Source organism: Salvia hispanica, chromosome 2 (genome assembly GCF_029641045.1).
Source record: "Salvia hispanica isolate PSC_SH4W2 chromosome 2, Shi_PSC_v1, whole genome shotgun sequence".
Classification (NCBI taxonomy): domain Eukaryota; kingdom Viridiplantae; phylum Streptophyta; class Magnoliopsida; order Lamiales; family Lamiaceae; genus Salvia; species Salvia hispanica.
In genome coordinates this window covers 28,713,266-28,732,450 of record NC_142693.1, presented here as the reverse complement: position 1 = coordinate 28,732,450, position 19,185 = coordinate 28,713,266, and the positions used below count along the sequence as shown (strand labels likewise).

The 19,185-nt window shown below is 31.9% G+C and overlaps 1 protein-coding gene across 1 annotated transcript; it reads left to right on the top strand.

Moving 5' to 3' along the window:
* The first annotated feature begins 7,279 nt into the window (after nucleotides 1-7,279).
* On the top strand, nucleotides 7,280-10,070 carry LOC148932066 (uncharacterized). Its single transcript, XM_089064988.1, has 4 exons — nucleotides 7,280-7,634; nucleotides 7,725-8,048; nucleotides 9,606-9,686; nucleotides 9,853-10,070. The coding sequence occupies exons 1-4, from the start codon at nucleotides 7,280-7,282 to the stop codon at nucleotides 10,068-10,070; spliced, it is 978 nt and encodes a 325-aa protein (XP_088921114.1).
* Nucleotides 10,071-19,185: the final 9,115 nt, after the last annotated feature.

The window sequence follows — 19,185 nt, the reverse complement described above, 5'->3', positions numbered from 1 at the left end:
TATCAATTTAATTTGTTTTTTCACCATCATGGAGTATATCATGTTTAAGTTCATTTCATGGTTTTTGCATGAAGAAGGTGCAGAGTATACAATTAAATCGAATTAATGATCATCAATTAGTTGTGTGATCACTCATAAATTAAATATATACGCATGTAGTCATTTTTATATTTCACAATCTTAAGATTTACTGAAAAATAAAATAATTGGACGAAAATGACTATTATCACTTAAAAAAAAATTCACTACAATATTTAATATTTAATTTTGTTTCATGATTTTTATGTGAAGATGTAGTATATGCAATGAAATTGACTTAATGATCATCAACTAATTAGATTATACTAATAATGAGAAATTAATTAGTAGTAGCATATATACGTGTATTATTTTATAATTTACAATCTTAAGGTTTGTTTAAAAATAAAATATGAATAACTATTACTCATTTTAAGTTATTTTCTACTATTGTATACTTTCTATTTAGCTGTGTATCATAAATTTTTATTGGAGATATAGAGCATACAAGTAAATCGATTAATAATCATAACTAGTTAGTTGGGGATAACAATGAGAAAAATATATATGCATGTAGTCAATTTTATAATAATTTAATTATAACAATTATTTAATAATAAAACAAATAATTTTTTACTAGTATTGTGTAACATATTTAATTTTGTATCATAAAATATAGAGATAATGAGGAAACTGTTGTATAATGAATAATAAATAATTAAAAAGACCATGTATACTGAAAAAAGGAAGCAGAAAATTAATTTCGTTGCCTACACCCTTCACGTAAATTAAGCAATTATATTAATCTCTAGATACAACAAGGAAGACATATTAATCTTTTCCTAAATCACTACATATTTAGATTGGAAACTTATACTTTCTTAAATGGTCATGTAAGAATAAATAAGTAATATATCAAATTCATAAGTCATTATAAATTTATTACAATGTAAAATACCTAAAATATCCTTATATACAATTTTTGTTAATTTATCTTCACTCATATAAATTATAGTCTAATTTTGATTAGTATTAATGTAAGATACCCCTTCCATTGTTATTAATAGAAGCAACACACGCCTGATTCCGTAGCACGTGTTTATGCTTCAAAACTTTCAATCCACAAGGAAAGCACATCCCTTTTTTTTATTAACAAATATAGATGTACTAATAGTTGGTCAAATTTTGATTAGTATTGTAAGATACCCTTCCATTGTTATTATAACAACAATTGTAATAATTATAGTATAATTTTGAGGTCCATGATCAATTGAGATTTTTTAGAGTAATTGAGAAATGAGATGCAATATCAGCCACTCATTTTTATTAAATGAGTGGTCCAGATTTTGCCACACAAAAAATATTTTTAGATTAATTTATTATGAAAGGGCAGAATAGTAATTTCATGTTTTGATTTCTTCCCCAAATCACACTGCCGCAATTTCTTCTCCAAATCAACCATTCAATCCAGAATCAAATCCATCCAACTCGATCCGTCTCGAAAATCTACAATTTCTCTGCTCAATTTTCGTTTGATCAATTTGATTTCACGCAGATTGTTTCTCTGCTGTCGTGCGATGAATGCCTCCACATCTGCCGGAACTCTTCGCTGCTCATCTCCGCCTGCTCTCTTCCGGCAGTTCTCGCTCATGCTCCGCCTCAAATCGCGGCGGCGCTCTTCCTCATCCTGCACCCGCTCCAGATTCGCCGATCTAGTCCTGCTGATAGCCTCTCTCTCTGTGCGAGCTGATTTCTCCGCCGATTTGCTCCAAATCGGCTGCTGGATCTGATTGTTGTTGTTACTCCAACATTTCTCCACCGATTTGCTCAAAATAGGCGGTTGGATCTGAATGCTGTTACTCCGGCATTTGTCCACGTAATCGTCGTAGAAATAGGTGCTCCTCTCGCCGGAGAATCGCTGCGATTTGAGGAATAGCGTTTGGATCGTATGCGAATTTGATTTACATGTTTTATCTCCATCTTTATACTTATTCCGATGATGAATTCTATGTTTTCTATTTGGATCGTTTTGAATTTGGATTCTTAAATATTCAATTCAAGTTGTGGAAATAGATCAGTTGCAGAATCGTGATATCATAGGCTTTTGCTTTAAATTGATGGAATGTTGTTAAGAATTGCTTTGATCTTCGCTGAGACATTTTGAGCATTCATTTGCTTACCTTTCCTTTTTATTTGATTGCCTGCAAAGTTTGGTAGATGTTTCTTGTTCTAGTGGTGGAACGAAACTGGAAGATGAATACATAATAATTGACATAAATAACGTTTGTTGTTGACATCGTAGTTGACATGAATAATGTTTGTTGTTGACATCGTAGTTGACATAAATAAAGTTTGTTGTTAACATCGTAGTTGACATAAATAAAGTTTGTTGTTGACATGTGTCGTTGACATTAATTATAAGTGTTATTTTTTAGTTGTTGACATTTTAATACGAGTTGTTGGCATTCGATAATCTCGGTATTGATAAGTGAATTCTAAGTGTTATTTTTTAGTTGTTAACATTTTAATACGAGTTGTTGACATTCGATAATCTCGGTATTGATAAGTGAATTGTAAGTGTTATTTTTTAGTTGTTGACATTTTAATACGAGTTGTTGACATTCGATATTCTCAGTATTGATATGTAAATTATAAGTGTTATTTGTTAGTTGTTGACATTTTAATACGAGTTGTTGACATTCGATATTTTCGGTATTGTTATGTGAATTGTAAAGTTTATTTGTTAGTTGTTGACATTTTAATACGAGTTGTTGGCATTCGATATTCTCGGTATTGATATGTGAATTATAAGTGTTATTTTTTAGTTGTTGACATTCGATATTCTCGGTATTGATATGTGAATTGTAAAGTTTATTTGTTAGTTGTTGACATTTTAATACGAGTTGTTGACATTCGATATTCTCGGTATTGATATGTGAATTATAAGTGTTATTTTTTAGTTGTTGACATTTTAATACGAGTTGTTAACATTCGATATTCTCGGTATTGATATGCGAATTGTAAGTGTTATTTGTTAGTTGTTGACATTTTAATACGAGTTGTTGACATTCGATATTCTCAGTATTGATATGTGAATTATAAGTGTTATTTTTTAGTTGTTGACATTTTAATACGAGTTGTTGACATTCAATATTTTCGGTATTGATATGTGAATTGTAAGTGTTATTTGTTAGTTGTTGACATTTTAATACGAGTTGTTGACATTCGATATTCTCGGTATTGATATGTGAATTATAAGTGTTATTTTTTAGTTGTTAAAATTTTAATAAGTGTTATTTTATTGAATGTTGAAGATTTGAAGATTTGAATGTTGAAGAGATTTGGAGATTTGAAGATTTGAATGTTGAAGATTTGAAGATTTGAATGTTGAAGATTTGAAGATTTGAAGACTTTGCAGCTAGAGTTTTAGAGAGGATTTTAGAAAATGATTTCAAATACAATTTAATTAAAAGACAATTATACCCCCCGTGTTGACATAATGTGATAGTTGTTGACATTAAGTTAATCTTGTGAATTAGTGGCTGAGATTGCATCTCATTTCTCAATTATGCCAAAAAATCTCATCCTAACATGACCCATAATTTTGATTAGTATTTTAATGATCTAAACATTAAAATATCTTATAATAATTTCTTTGTTAACCTTTATCAATTATTAAATGTCTTATTTCATATTTATTATATTTAGTAAGTGATTTCACTCACTTTTTATTATTATACTAGAGAAATAGCATATATACTTGATATAATACCCCTTCCATTCTATAAAAGGATACATTTTAGGTTAGGTATATGTTTTAATGCATAATTAGAAAGAAAAAAAATGCAAAAAAAAAAAGAAATTAAAAATTATTTTTAGTAGATAACGAGTCTCAACTCTTTAAAGAGAAAAAATTTATAAATTAGAAAGTCTCAACTCTTTAAAGAGAAAAAAATTATAAATTAGAAAGTAAAAGTGATTATTTAAAGAATTAATTAAGTGAGAATTAAAGTGATTACATGACATTGACGCTACTAGTGTCGAACCACTAATAAAGGGAGGCGGGTCGGTGGGGTCGGGTAACATTGACTTTTGTGAAGAATTTGATATTGAAGTGGAAAATTCGAGTTGAGTAGCATATCTCTACATATTGCACCTCAAATCACCGACGACTTAATTACATTTCATGATGAATTTTCCGATTGCAATTATTTCATTTTCACGGTTCATTATTTTCCTACTCTTCGCTTTTCATATATAAGCAATTACTACCTCCGTATTCAGAAAATAAAAGTATTTAAAACGATGAATTTTAATACACAATTGATAAGAATTGGTAGAGTAAGAGAAAGGAAAAGAAAAATGAGTAAAATAAAAGAGAGGAAGAGAAAAAGTAGTGAAAGTAGAGTTAGTGGATTATGGGTCATGTCTTAAAATAGAAATATTCTAAAGTTTCTATTTTTAAGGAACGACACAAAATGGAAATAGTTACTATTTTTAAAAAACGGAGGGAGTAGTTCTAATAAAAAGATGTATTTTACTAAAGATATCTTGAAATTTTTAAATCAATTTTACACATTTATGAAACTAATTACATATTCTTAGATCGTAAAAATAATTATTTTATGCTCTTAAATTTTAAAAAATTACATAATCAAGATGTGATACAATGCGTCGAATTAACCCTGGAGTTGTAGTAATTATGTGAATATTTTATATCCAAATTGTTTTATTTAATTTCTGGTTTTGGAGTGTTAATATAGATATTCTAATTTTTTGCTAATAGTAATACCATATTCGAATAGTCAACTTTATATAGTTTGAAATCGAAGTATTATTTTCTATAGTTAAATAATCCTCGTCAATTCCTCAAAATAGCCTCAATTGGGAAACATATTACGTACAGGCCATGTTTGGTTTCTGGGAAAGTAAAGTTGGCAAGGAAAATAATTCTTGAAAAAATGAATCATTGAAACGTGATTCCGAACAACTTTAGTTTCCTGTGTTTAAAAAATAATCAAGATTTTAAATTCATATTTAATATAACAACAATAATAATAATTTAATACTATACTACTATTAAGATTGTCTTATAAACGGAGTATGAATTAAAAATAATTATAATAAATATATTATTTTATTTAGCATTACATTGCTAATTTAAACAATTGGATTAATATTTACTTAATTTATTAGTTTATATTATTATAATCATAAATAATACTATAATTTATATTATAATTATTTATTGATATTATAGTTGAATAAATTTATAATTCCAAAATTCCATAAGGTTGGGTAGATTAATTATTAATTTATAAAATAGTTATAAAAAATGTTATTATTAATAATATGATTATTTATTATACTTTACATAATTTAAATAATTATATTAAAATTATTTAATAAGATAATAAATATAATAACAATTATAAATATTATAATAACATAATTTTTATTATAATAATAATTATACGTGTACTTATAATTATAACTATTTATTATAATGAAAATGAATTACTGTGTGATTCATAATTTAAAATTATTTTTTATAAAATGTTATTTAATAAAATAATAATAGTAATAGTTGTATAAGATTATATTCCACTCTATTAAATATCTAAATTAAATTAGGAATTAGAATACCTAAGAAAAGTTAGAAACATCTTGGAAAATTATACTACTATTTTCTTTGTTTTAGGATTCTGATTACTTTCTCAATTTAGTTAAATCTCAAATCAAACAAAGGAATATAAAAATTAAGGAATCAGATTACTTTTCAAGATAAAATTCTGACAACTAATGTGGCCATAATTTTTTTAAAATCCCTATTAACATTATTTTAGTTGAGAATGAGTATAAATAAAGTAAAAAACAACTTATGGGTCCGGATAGAAAAGAAAAAAACTAGATGAAGTAAAAAATTAATCAATTTTAATAAACTAAATTGATATAACTTTTTAAAAATAGAATACACATATTATTATGGGACAAACGAAAATGGAAAGTGCATATATTTTTGTGGGACGGACAAAATAGTATTTAAGATGAAGCTATAATAATTGGTATTTTTTTTATGTGATTTGTAAACATTGCACAGCCCCTTTTCCATGAACCGAAAAACCAAATGGAATCAAATTTTGGAAAAAACCAGGTGCAATTAAATTTTGGTCTGGGCCCCTAGTTAGAGAAGTGATTGATGTAGAAATGCAATACAATTTTGGAATCAAAAGTCCATTGACTATTTAACCAATTATACTTATTTATAAACTACTACTCCATGAATTTGTTACGGACTCAATTTTCACATCGGTTGTGAGAATAACTGGTGCGCCATCTCACCTAATAGGCTAGTCTTTTGGGATGTGTTCTCCTGTTTAGTTTGTATCAGTTGGCTATTTCATTGAGAGCTCAAACGGCTCGGAGTGATGGCTAGGCAACGAACTCGCCAGCGAGTACATTTGGGACCGACTCAGAGGGGTGACCCACGGAGTGGTGGCCGGGCAAAGAATCATCCATGACCAACGAGAACTCAGAGTGGTGGCCTGGCAAAGAACCAGCCGTGACCAAAGTGGCCGTGACCAACTTGGACGTTGGCCCTTAAAGAAGGGTCGAATGTTACAAACTCAATTCTACATTGTTATAAGAATAAATGGTGTGGGGGTATATATATTAAATGGGCTGGCTCACCTTACAAGCTAGTATTTTGGGATGAATTCTGTTGTTTGGAATGTATAAGAATTATATACATAATCAAGATGTACTGAAATGAGTACGCAGGGTGTAGAAACATGGAGTAAGTAATTATGCGAATTTTTTTTTTCCATATTTTATTTTTTTTATTTTCAGGTTTTTGGAGTGTTACATTAAGAATACTGATATTCTAATTTTTTGCTAATCATTTTGATTCTGATTATTTTTTCATCGCTATAGAATCTAACAAAGTTACTAAAATCATTAATAACATTGAAAAAAGAAGTCCTGATTAAAAGTCAATTCGCATAAAAATGATTTACCTGAAAAGGTGTACATTTATTTTAATAACGTAAAACTACTACTAAACCCTCAACTAAGCTTCTTCGATATTTCCCCAACTTGAAGCAAATCAAATTTGGCATTGATGTACGCCTATATATGTAGTTCAACTTAGTAACAATAATTCCAGCAAAGATCTCCACCGGCATCCTCACATTTCCTCAGCCCCTCTCAGTCCTCTCTTCCACCGCACGTAGCCGCAAAGTCATATTCCGCTGCTCCGCTCATGGCAGCTCTCCAACTGGCGCCGCCCATGTCCCCATTGATCGAAGAATTTGTTTTGGCGTTTCATGATCTGCAGAACGACTCTACAAAATTGATAAAGTTTGTGCGCAGCTACTATGTCAACAACCTGAACGCACCCAAGCTCTGCTCAGCACTCCAACTTCGTCTCAACCCTACAAACAACGACCAACCTGGTAATGATCCTGCCTTAATCATTCAAAACTTCCTTCGAGATATTTATCTTCTCCGCAGCAAACATTCGACGATGGAGATGGAACTGAAATCCATGAACGGGAGTTTCAGCAAGCACCTCCATTCCATTGATGTGTCCAACAAAGTCTATACTGTTTTATTCAGTGCAGCGGCCATGTTATGGGCGGCCGTGGCTGCGATTGTTGCGGCAGATGTCACTCCCGTGAGGGGATGGGCAAGGGCAGGGATCGGAGCAGCAGCTGCTGCAGCCTCCCTTCTGTTCACCGCGCTCGGGAAATGGCGCCGATCCGTTCTCATGAAGCGTGAGGCTGCAGTCAAGAAACACAAGGATATAACAGATCAAATGATTATGGCCGGTATACACATCATGACAGATCTCGATAGCGTTGACTGTGCGGCTCGGGCCTTGGAGGTCGGGATCAAATCATTGTCCGAAGCGGTTGATGACGGTTTGAAAGTGGCGGCGGTGGGAAAGAGCTTTGAAGAATTACTACGGAATGATAAAAAGTACAGTAGTGTTATGAAGTGGGCTAAAAAATCCGTGCTTCATAGCATAGGTAATCAGTTGGGTTAGGTTATACACCTATGGTCAATGCAATGTCAAATTATAGTATAACTCGTGTCCATGATACTACGTTGTTTGATATTACTATGTTTGATATTACTATGTACTCCCTGCAATAGGATATTGCGTCCTATTTACTTATGGTATGAGTTTTAAAAATATAAGGAAAAGTGGGTTGAATAAGTTAGTGGAATATGGGTCTCACCTATATATGTTTTAACCGGTCGAATTGGAATACTGTGCATAATTGAATATTAGTACATGTTTTAAAAGCATCAAAATTTTATACATACTCAATATTGTACTCCCTCCGTCCACAAAAAAAATAGAGCAATTGGTGTATGTCACGGGTTTTAATATAAAATTGGTAAAGTAAGAAAGAAGGGGAAAAAAGTAAGAGATGAGAAAAAGTAAGTGAGAAGTAGTGTTATTGGAATGATGTGTAGGGTTATTATTTGTTGAAAACTTTCCATAAATGAATGTGCTCTATTTTTTGTGGACGACTGAAAATGGTAAATGTGTCCTATTTTTGGTGGATGGAGGGAGTATTATTCATACATTACAAAAATAAAATAAAAATTAAGTCACGTATATATATTTATAAAAAAAATACTCCTTTCGTCCCATGCCATTTTGGTCCGTCCCACAATAAGAGTCATATTTCACTTTTATCATAAATGGTAAGTAAATTTCACATTCTACCAACTTATTTCACTCATATTTTATTAAAACTAATATATATAAGTGAGACGCATATTCCAGTAACTTATTTTACTTATTTTTCTTTATATTTCTTAAAATCTGTACCATAACTAAATAGGACTTTATTGCGGGACGGAGGGAGTAGATTTAGTCATGATCAAATATCTATATATATTATCATAAAATATAATATAACTATATGTCTATAATGTTAAGTTATTAGACTTAAAATATCATTACAACATAATAAATGATAAATATAATAAAACATAGTATACTATAAAACATTAAAATTTATACGTATTTTAAGTTAATAAATATATATATTAAAGATTTCTTCTTTTTTAGTTACAGTAAATTCATATACATATATTATTCGTAAAGTTGTTTAGTAACAAGAATATAATATTGAATGCACATATTAGTACAGATAATAAATTTCGGCAGTTTATTTATAATTTTAATTAAAGTTCACATTATTATCTAACAAAAATGAAAGTGGTGGAGGTCATGGTGAAATAATAACGAGGTGTAGGGTTCAATTCCTTTTATTTATAAAACCATGTTTATATTTTTGAGAAAACCATAAGGAAATGAAAAAATCAGTTGAACATGTCCCCGGTTTCCGGTCAAACCAGCTGGTTCACCCGACCCAAATTGGCCCCAATCACCCACTGGTTTAGTGCAAACGCGCCAAATCGGTCTGGTCCGGTTATTACAACACTGTCTATAATTGTGTTGCTACTTTTTAGAAGTGCCTTAACTTTAATATTGCGGGGAGTTGTCGAATGACATGTAACTCGTCCATCTTTAATCAAATAGTCATGAGATCGACCCTTGTTTTTAGATATAGAGCAACTTTCAGAGATCAAATCTTTGTTCAAAGCGGTTGATGATGACGAGTTGAAAGTGGTGGCTGTGGAAAGAGGTTTGAAGGATTAGGGAATGATGAAAAATAGTGTTATGAAGTGGGCTAAACACTAGACCAGGTGCTTCGTATCATAGTTAAAAGTCAAATTATAGCACTCCAAGGCAACAACAATGTTTCCACCCTGACCAACTTGTCCACAACTTCTTATCCTTTCTTTACACAGACCATTTGTTCATGCAGGAGACATTGAAATCAATGGACGATAGCTTGGACAAGCAACTCTGCTGCATACATGTATGCAAGAAGGCCTCTACTATTTTCTTCATCGCAGCGGCCATGATCTGCGCGGCCACAGCTAAGACTGCAGCCGCGGGTGCCAACCCCAAGACCAAGATTGCAGCGGCCAAGGCAGCCTTCGTTGTGTTCGGTGCAGCCGGGTAATGGATCCATTTCCATTGGCTTCTGAGCCAGCATGAGGCTGCAGTTCCAGAATCGCCACTCGGCATGAAAGGTCTCAGCAACATCTCCATAGCTGCCCACAGGTTAAACAACTTGTGCTTCAGAGTATCATGAGATACTAAATTAAGGTACATGTTTTGTGGAGAAATGAAGCCTCTTGTATGATTCAAAGGTACATAAGTGAGAAAAGTGCAAATGAAGATAAAGGCAATTTTGTATAAAACGACACAACACTAATTTGAGGATACCTAAAATAACATGTGTGGACTATTTTATGAGACATGAGACGACAGAGAATATTATGTTTCTTTTGGGCAGGAAATTTTAAAAATGATACTAGTATTTAAAGAGGGATTTTAAGGGGTTTTAGAGTATGCCAACTGATCGGGTCGGGTCCCCATTTCTACTGCAAAAATCAAAGTGATTGGGTCGTCTCTGCCTAAATTTACAATAACAGGTACTCCCGTCTCCCTGTATGTAGGTTTCTATTTGGGCTTGAAATGGGCTTTTACTCAACTACCAGCCTCAATCCAATCTGAATCCCAAAACCCAACCCACTTATTTTCTACGGCAAATTTCACATCCAAATACCCAATCTTCTGTATGTATGAAAGGAAAATAATTGGCATATGTCCAAACTCAAAAGAGATTACGATAAAATTGTAAATAAAATGGAAAGAGCACAATTGTATATTGAAGAGATGATAAATTAACACGAAAGAATATAAATAACGTCCTATCTTCTATCCTAGATAAAAATAATTTTTACAAATTTATAAACGGGTACTAATCGGATATCTAAATACGAGTTTCTGGTATCCAAAACTTGAAAATTTCTTACAGACCCATAATTTTGAGTTTCGGGTAGCCAAAACCCGCCAAGTATCAGGTCGCGATCGGATATACCCAAAACTCCATAGCTAAATTTGCACCAGTAGATTGGCTGACTGCCTGACCTTAACACACTAAAATAGGGTTATAAATACGATGGCATGTTTTTTCATTATTTAAAAAAAAAACCAATAATACGTGTGTAGTTAACTTTTCTATGAAAGACCTGATAAATTGGAGGGAATCAGCTGTGGCTATTTTGACTTTGTAAAAGAATGACTTATGATTGTTTGTCATCATTTGAAACCTGCTTACTTCCTTTTAGTCGGGGCCCACTCGTCAGCCTTGTCTAACTCTTTTTATATTTCTCCAATAAAACTAAATTAATCTTGTGAGTTTTGAGTTTCAACTTTCAACAAATAAAATTATATGGATTTGATGTCTTTTCCATAGAAGATGGAGAGAGATTGAATTTTGGGTGGCTGCTGGAGTTGGATGTATAGCAATGACGTTGCCGAGTGCTGCCTAAGCCGATTGAGAAATAAGACATGCCATGGATTTTTATTTATAATTTTTTAAACTAATTCGATCAAAACGTTGTCGTGTTGGATGTTGCATAAGTTATAAGTTGAGAACATAAAATTTATACAGAGACCAGAGAAATATAAAAATAAATTCGGCGATACCAGGGATTTATCATTTATTTAACTCTGCGCTCCCTTCCTTTCTCATCTTCACATCTCTCCAAATCAACCAGCTATCATCGGCCCATTTCCTCCACCTTGATTCTTCTCAAAGCCATTGTGAGCGGTGATGAATATCCACATGAAGAGCGCGGCTGAAACAACGGGCAGTACTTTGATGCCCAACGCTGACGTTATGGTTCAAGAATTTGTTTTGGCGCTTGATGATCTGTGGAAGGACCCTAACAATAGTAACAAATTGATGGATTGCGTCCGCAGCCACTACGCGAACAGCCTCAACGCGCCCGAGTTCTGCTCAGCTCTCCAACGACGTCTCACTCACCAACAACCGCCGAATGATCCTTTCACACTTCACAACTTCTACCGCGAACTAGCCTTTCTCGACGAGGACCATTCGACGATGGAGAAGGCGATGAAGCACATTAACGGGAGCTTCAGCAGCGAGCTCGCTTCCATCGCTGTCTCCAAGCAGAGGTACTCTGTTTTCTTCACCGCAGCGGCCATGGTCTGCGCGGCCGCGGCTTCGATTGTTGCGGTGAATGCCATCCTCCATATGTCGTCGGCGAGGGCGGGGATCGCGGCGGCGGCGGCTGCGTTCTCCATTTTGTTGAATGGAATCGGGAAATGGCGGCAATCGGTGCTGAAGAAGAAGGAGACTGCGCTCAAGAAACACAAGCAGATAACAGAGTATGTGATTGTCGGCGCCGAAAATGGCGTGTATTATGTCAGCGTTATTGAGAAAATGGCGCGCAGATTGGACTTCGTTTCCGAAAAATTGTCGGAAACGGCTTATGATGGGAGGAAAGTGGCGGCGGTGGAGAATAGATTTAAACAGTTGATATGGAAAGTTGAAGAGTACGGTGATGGGGTGAAATGGGTGAAGCAAAGTGTGATTGAGAGCATTATCAAAGCTAAAGTTGGTTAAGGTTGAATTGATTAATCTTATTTTGTGTGAAAATTACTCTGGATTATTTCACTTTTGATTATTGTATAATTTGGATTATTTCACTTTCAATTATTGTACATACGGATTATTTCACAGGATTGAAGGGTTGTTTAAATTGGAAGGTGATCTTTTGCATCTTGTATATTGACGAACAGTTAGTAATTCTAGTTAATATTGTTGAAATTGGGAATGAGTTATGAAATCAATCAAATTTGGTATATGATTACCAATACTAATTGAGTTTATGATTTTGATTTTAAGAATTTCACAATTTTAATTTCATTAAATTATTAACTATGGAACATTATAACATATTCTAAATCATCTATTTAATATTTTAAATTTATATAATTGATATTTTAGCATTTTTAGCTCAATTTAAAATATCATGAAAACAAATTAAAATTGATGCATGATACACTAATACTAATTGATCATTACTGTTTTAATTTTAAGAATACTTTTATTTTGATTTTAATTCTTTACTCTAAAATTTTTTTAGTATCTTTAAATTCTTAAATATTGGAACACATATCGTGCTATATTAAGCTATCAAATTATTTCACAACTAAATATAATAATATTGATATGTAGTGTGTTTTGATACTATAACTATAATTTATAATATAAATCAATGCATTATTTTAAAAAATTAGCTTTAAATTAACATGACGAGAATGATAGTATATACCTATAAAAAAATGTGAAAAATCCCATACTTCAAGTTTTAGATATCAACTGTATCTCTAATAGCTCATGTAAGTTAGTAGTTTTCCTTAATTAGATATATATCTATTTAAAAATCTTATTATGGTAAATTAGTCATAACATAGAATATAACTATGGAAAAAGTCAAAAGAGTATTATGGTATAGAAATATTATGTCTCAAAATCACTATCATATAAGAAATGAAAAATGAATTAACACTTGAAATAAAATTGTAAATTACAGTTATTGTTCCTTATATGAAAAATAAGATAACAAATGATGCCAGCTTAGCTAAAAGACTTCTTCCATTGCTCTATTAATACATATTTTATTTGTCTGCGGCACCTGTTTCCACAGCCCGTGTTTATGCTTTCAATCCACAAGTTAAGCACACGCCTTTTTTTTGTTATTAACAACTATAAATGGAATAGTAGTTATAAAAATTATAGTCTGATTTTGTTAAGTATTGTAAGATACCCCTACCATTGTTATTAATAGAAGAAACACACGCCTGATTCCGTAGCATGTCTGCATGTGTTTATGCTTTCAATCCACAAGCAAGCACGTGCCTTTTTTTATTAACAAATATAGATGGGAATGGGATAATAGCTACTCCATATACTCCTCCATTTTGATTAGTATTGTAAGATACCCCTCCATCGTTATTATTATAACAATTGTAATAATTATAGTCCAAATTTGTTATTTATTTTAAGGGTCTTCCTTGCATTGTTAATTATAGAACATTATAATGACATTTCGTTTGATAAATACGTATTGGGTGTTACAAAGTACTAAAACCTAAGCATATATTATCTCCGTCTAACATTAGATATTTTATAATTTCTTTTTTTTAATCTATCAATTATCAAATATCTAATTTTATATTTATTGTATTTAGTAAGTAAACTTATATTCCACTCGCATTTTAGTACTATACTATAAAAGAAATATCCTCTCTTCTTGATATAACTGATTTTAGTATAATTGATACTATTAAAAAAAGTTATTATTTAATAAATTAACTAATTGAAGTGAGAATAAAAGATCAGAAAGATAAAGAAATACAATACGAAATATTAAAGGTACTATTTTATTTTCAAAAATGTTTTATGGATGTTCCAATAAAAAATATAATCACTTATCTTGGGTAAAATGAGTAATTGTGAGTTAAATTATAATATAGAATAAATATTTTACACTCCCTCCGCCTGTCATTAGGAGTCTCATTCCTTGACGGCACGAGTTTTAAGAAATATTAAGAAAAATGAGTGGAAAAGAGTTAGTGGAATACTGGAATATGAATCTCATTTATATACAATAGTATTAGTTTCAAATGAAATGTGAGTGAAATGGGTTAGTGGCATGCGAGACCTTTTTACCATAATCTTTTACTCCTTCCGTCCCGCTTAAGATGACACGTTTTCTTTTTTAGTTTGTCCCAACTAAGATGACACATTTCCTTTTTTGGTAACTTTCTCTCTCCAATTAATACACTCGACTACTTCTTCTCACTCCTATTAAAATATTCATTTTTCTTTATCTCTCTACTTTAATACTTACACTCACCTTCTCTCTCTCTAATTAAACACTTTAATCGATAACTCCTAAAATCCCGTGCCGGCTAAGCAATGTATCATCTTAGCTGGGACGGAGGAAATACTATTTATGATAAAAATAAATCAGAACTTTTATTCGCTGGCGGAGAAGTAATCGATAAATAAGTTAGTCCCATCTTCCTAGATAGAGTTTGTCGGGAGTTGAGAAATGGAGAGTGGAATATTATACGTATATATATAAGTGAAGAAAGTGTAAAATATTTGTGTCTAAATTTAAAATGGCATAAAAAACTGCACTAATTTTATGATATTTAAAATATACTTCTTGTCAAATGGACTAGGTCAGCACGGCATGGCCCAAGGTTGGTGAGGCATGCTTGATTTGAGGCTCGGCCCAACTCATTTTCACGTCTGTAGTGGGCTGGGCAAACTTCTTGTATATCTCTATGCCTATCTCACCCCAGACTCAATCGATAAGTAGGTTGGATTGATCTGAGTTTAATTCTAAAGTATCTTCATAAAATAAAAGAGAATAATATATGTAGGTTAGTTTCATGTAGGTTATCAAATTAATAAAAGAACTGTCCAAAAAACATACTCCTATTTTAGAATAGAAATATCATTTTTTTCATATTTTATTTTCTCTATTTAAATCATAAAATACATTATAAAATATTTCATACAACATTTTGTGTTGTCTCTTATAAATAGAAATTTTTTAATCTTTCTAATTTAGAAAGTGGATCCCACAATCTACTTTTAATTATGTTTTCTCTTCATCTCTCTTACATTACTCATTTTCTCTTCTTCTCTTTTACTTTATCAATCCTTCTATATTATTTTACCAATTATTCATTAAAACTCGCACCGTTTTAAAAGTTTTCATTTTTCAAAGACGGAGATAGTGAAGTAATAATTAAGAAATGTTCCACTTAAAATAAGACGGAGTAAATAATATGCAAACCCTTTTTTCTCATACCCGGCCCAGATATTCAGTCCAAAAACACGGGTATCCAATTAAAAAAATCAAAATATTCTTTATAATTTCACAACTTCCAATCCTGTTTCAATTTCAAATCGGATAATTTTAAGTTCACATATTAAGTCATCTATCTATGCATATATAAAGCCTCAGTTTTGTAGACCTATTTTTGCCGCCAAACTTAATGAAATTTAAGTAAACCATATTGTATACATTATGGAACATAGTCTCCACCGCCAATCTGTATAAAAAGTGTTCCTAAGCTAAAAACTAGCTTTCTGCCACTGAATAATTAGCTTTCTGGCATTAAATATATCGGCCCAATATTTAAAATGTTGGATTCTATTTTGCTTCATTTGTTGACCAAATGGTAAACATGTTGATTCATTGGTTTTTACGGTGTAGTGGTTACATTTTATTTTGACTAATTAATTAATATTTTTACGTAGCAATCAGTCATAGTGTTATTCTACCATACGAAATTGTAATACATAGTAAGATCTTTGATTTGTTTTAGATCTATTGTGTAGTAAATAAATAGTATGCTATTACACGGTACCAACAATCTATCAGAAAGAATTGAAAATTTGAAATTGTGGACCCAAAAACCACCAAATTCTTTTATAACTTCCATCCTCAAGCAAGAGATGCACAAGCATTCTTAAAACCTTTACTCATGTTATGGAGTTGTATCGTTTCTATTTCTTGATTTTTTTTTCTTATATCTTATTGATTTTCATATTGAGCATTTGTTTTGATTTAGCATTTGATCGGTCACTATTTCTTTTCCTTTTTGTTTGCTTCAATTACATATTTTATTTTATTTTTTGATTTTTTTTCTTATTTGTCTTATTGTTTTCGTATAGAGCAGCTTTTGTTTAGCATTTGATTAGTTAGTACTATTTTTTTCTTTTTGTTTGCTTTTATTATATTTTTTTTCCATCTCTTTTCGTCTATTTGTTACCCATTAATGTTTCAAAAGAAAACATACACATATACATTATCTTTCTATCCTTAATTACTTTAAAAATTTATAAATAAATGGTTGCTTTCTTCAATATTTAAGATATCCACACTAAAAAAACACGCTAATTACCAACGGCAAAATCCGTGGGTAAAATCAAATTATCCGTTGGAAAACTGTGATACTAAGGGATTACCAAGGGACACCAGACGTGAGGAAAAGGCACGTCGCGAATTTTTTTTACCAAGGGATATTTGCCGTTGGAAAAATTCCCAACGGCAAATCCCTTGGTAAATCTTGGGTTATGGTTTAGGGAATTTCCAACGGCAGTTGTCCGTTGGTAACTGATGATTATGGTTTAGAGAATTACCAACGGCAATTGACCGTTGGTAATAATGCAGAAATTTTATACAACACCATTTCACTTTTCAACATGCCTGTACACAATATCATGTTTCTAGCTATATAATTAAATCTATAACAAACAAATAATGACCAACAAAATAAGAATCAAAATATATAAACTTCAGAATTCTTCACCAAAACATAACCAATATTGTACGAATTAAAAAGAAGCATAGAGTACCAAGTTTAGAAGTTAGTTTGTGAGACATCAATTCTAATAACTAATAGCAGCAGCAGCATCATCAATTCTAGCTAGTATCATCATCGTCATCATCAACAACAAGAGTGTGACTTGATTGTTGGGGTAGCTTGGACATAAACCGCTTCATCATCTCTTCCATCTCCAGTTTCCGCTCGCGTCTTTCCTTAAGAAATTCTAGCTCCATTTTAGCCATCATTTCATGTTGCACACACTATGACTTTTATATGTGACTTTTATATTCAGACCTCCATCCCTCTCTCACACTCTCACACACACTGTGACTTTTATATGTGTAACTCTCGTCCTCGTAAGTGTGTAGTGCATGGAACGAGTCATAAGTAAAAAAAAAGCAGTAATTCCAAAGGGAAATAGTAAACATATGCTAGCAGGTAGAAACACATGCTGCCATGTAATATTGAAAAATATAGGACATATTTTCATTGAAGTTCCAGAAAAAATAAATGAGCTTGCACAAGCAGTAGAAAGCAGAAAATTGGTCCCCTTCTAGCTAAAAGTTTTGGTTACTCAGTTACTCTGCTCAAATTGCAAAGAAGTAAACAACACAGTGGATGATTGAGAAAGTTTTCCAAATATTCAAACATCTGATCCTCTATAATTGTGATTTCTATCCACCTTATATATGTATGTGACAGTGGATTGGATCAACCCTGAAGCTTACCAACTGTTAACAAAATATTATCATAAGAAAATTACTATTCAGATGGAGCTGTGTACTAGCTTTTGCATTTGACTTGACAATTTCAAATGTCAAAATTTCTTAACTTTGGGATGCCAATAGCAATCTTACTGACACATTATCGAAATATTTTTTCTATCTATGCATCATAGTTCTGCTGATAGTTTCAAAAGTTTGAAGGCAGATTCAAGACCTCATCCCTCTTTCACTCTCTCACACACTGACTTTGTCAAAAAATCAATTTTTTTTTAACTGTTTTCCTAAGTCCAATGGCAAATTGACTTTAATTCTTCATTTGTCACTACAACAACGTCAATCTGCCACATATCTCAACTATGACCTACCATGTTTCTCTTTCAAAATAAGCCCACCAATGAATTTTAAATCAATATAAATGTAACTAAATAATTAATTATCTACTACTTATGCAACCATCAATACTATTCATAACTTACATCTATATCAGCAGCCCTTTTATATGTGTAACTCCTGTCCTTGTAAGTGTGTAGTGCATGGAACGAGTCATACATACAATCCCTCGTAAGTGTGTAGTCACGTAATGCCCATGTAAAACCAGTGATGTTAGGAATGAGATGGAATGAACTAGTGATCACCCTTACTATCTTGCTGAATACGATGATCTTCCTATAAAAGCACGAAAGATGAATGAAAATACGGAATCAACTGGGAAATAGAAGATAGAAATGAAGAATTTTTACCCGGTATAGAAATGATGGAATTCTTCCTATACAAATGATGGAATTTTTACTAAGTACTCCCTCCGTCCCAGAGAAGTTGAAATACTTTGAAAATGGCACGGGATTTTAGGAGGTTTTGTTTTGTGTGTTAAATGGAGAGAGAAAATATAATTTTTATATTCATGTGAGAGAGAACTTTTTCCAAAAAGGGAAATGTGACATCTTTTGTGGGACAAATTAAAAAGGAAAGTGTGCTAACTTCTCTGGGACGGAGAGAGTAGGATTTATCGGATCCTTGGTTCATCAATAAGATTCAATATCAGCAAACCTGAGGTAAACCAAAACAACAGAAAATCATCAATGTCAGTTAATTCCTCACCATTGAAAAAAGAAAAAAAGG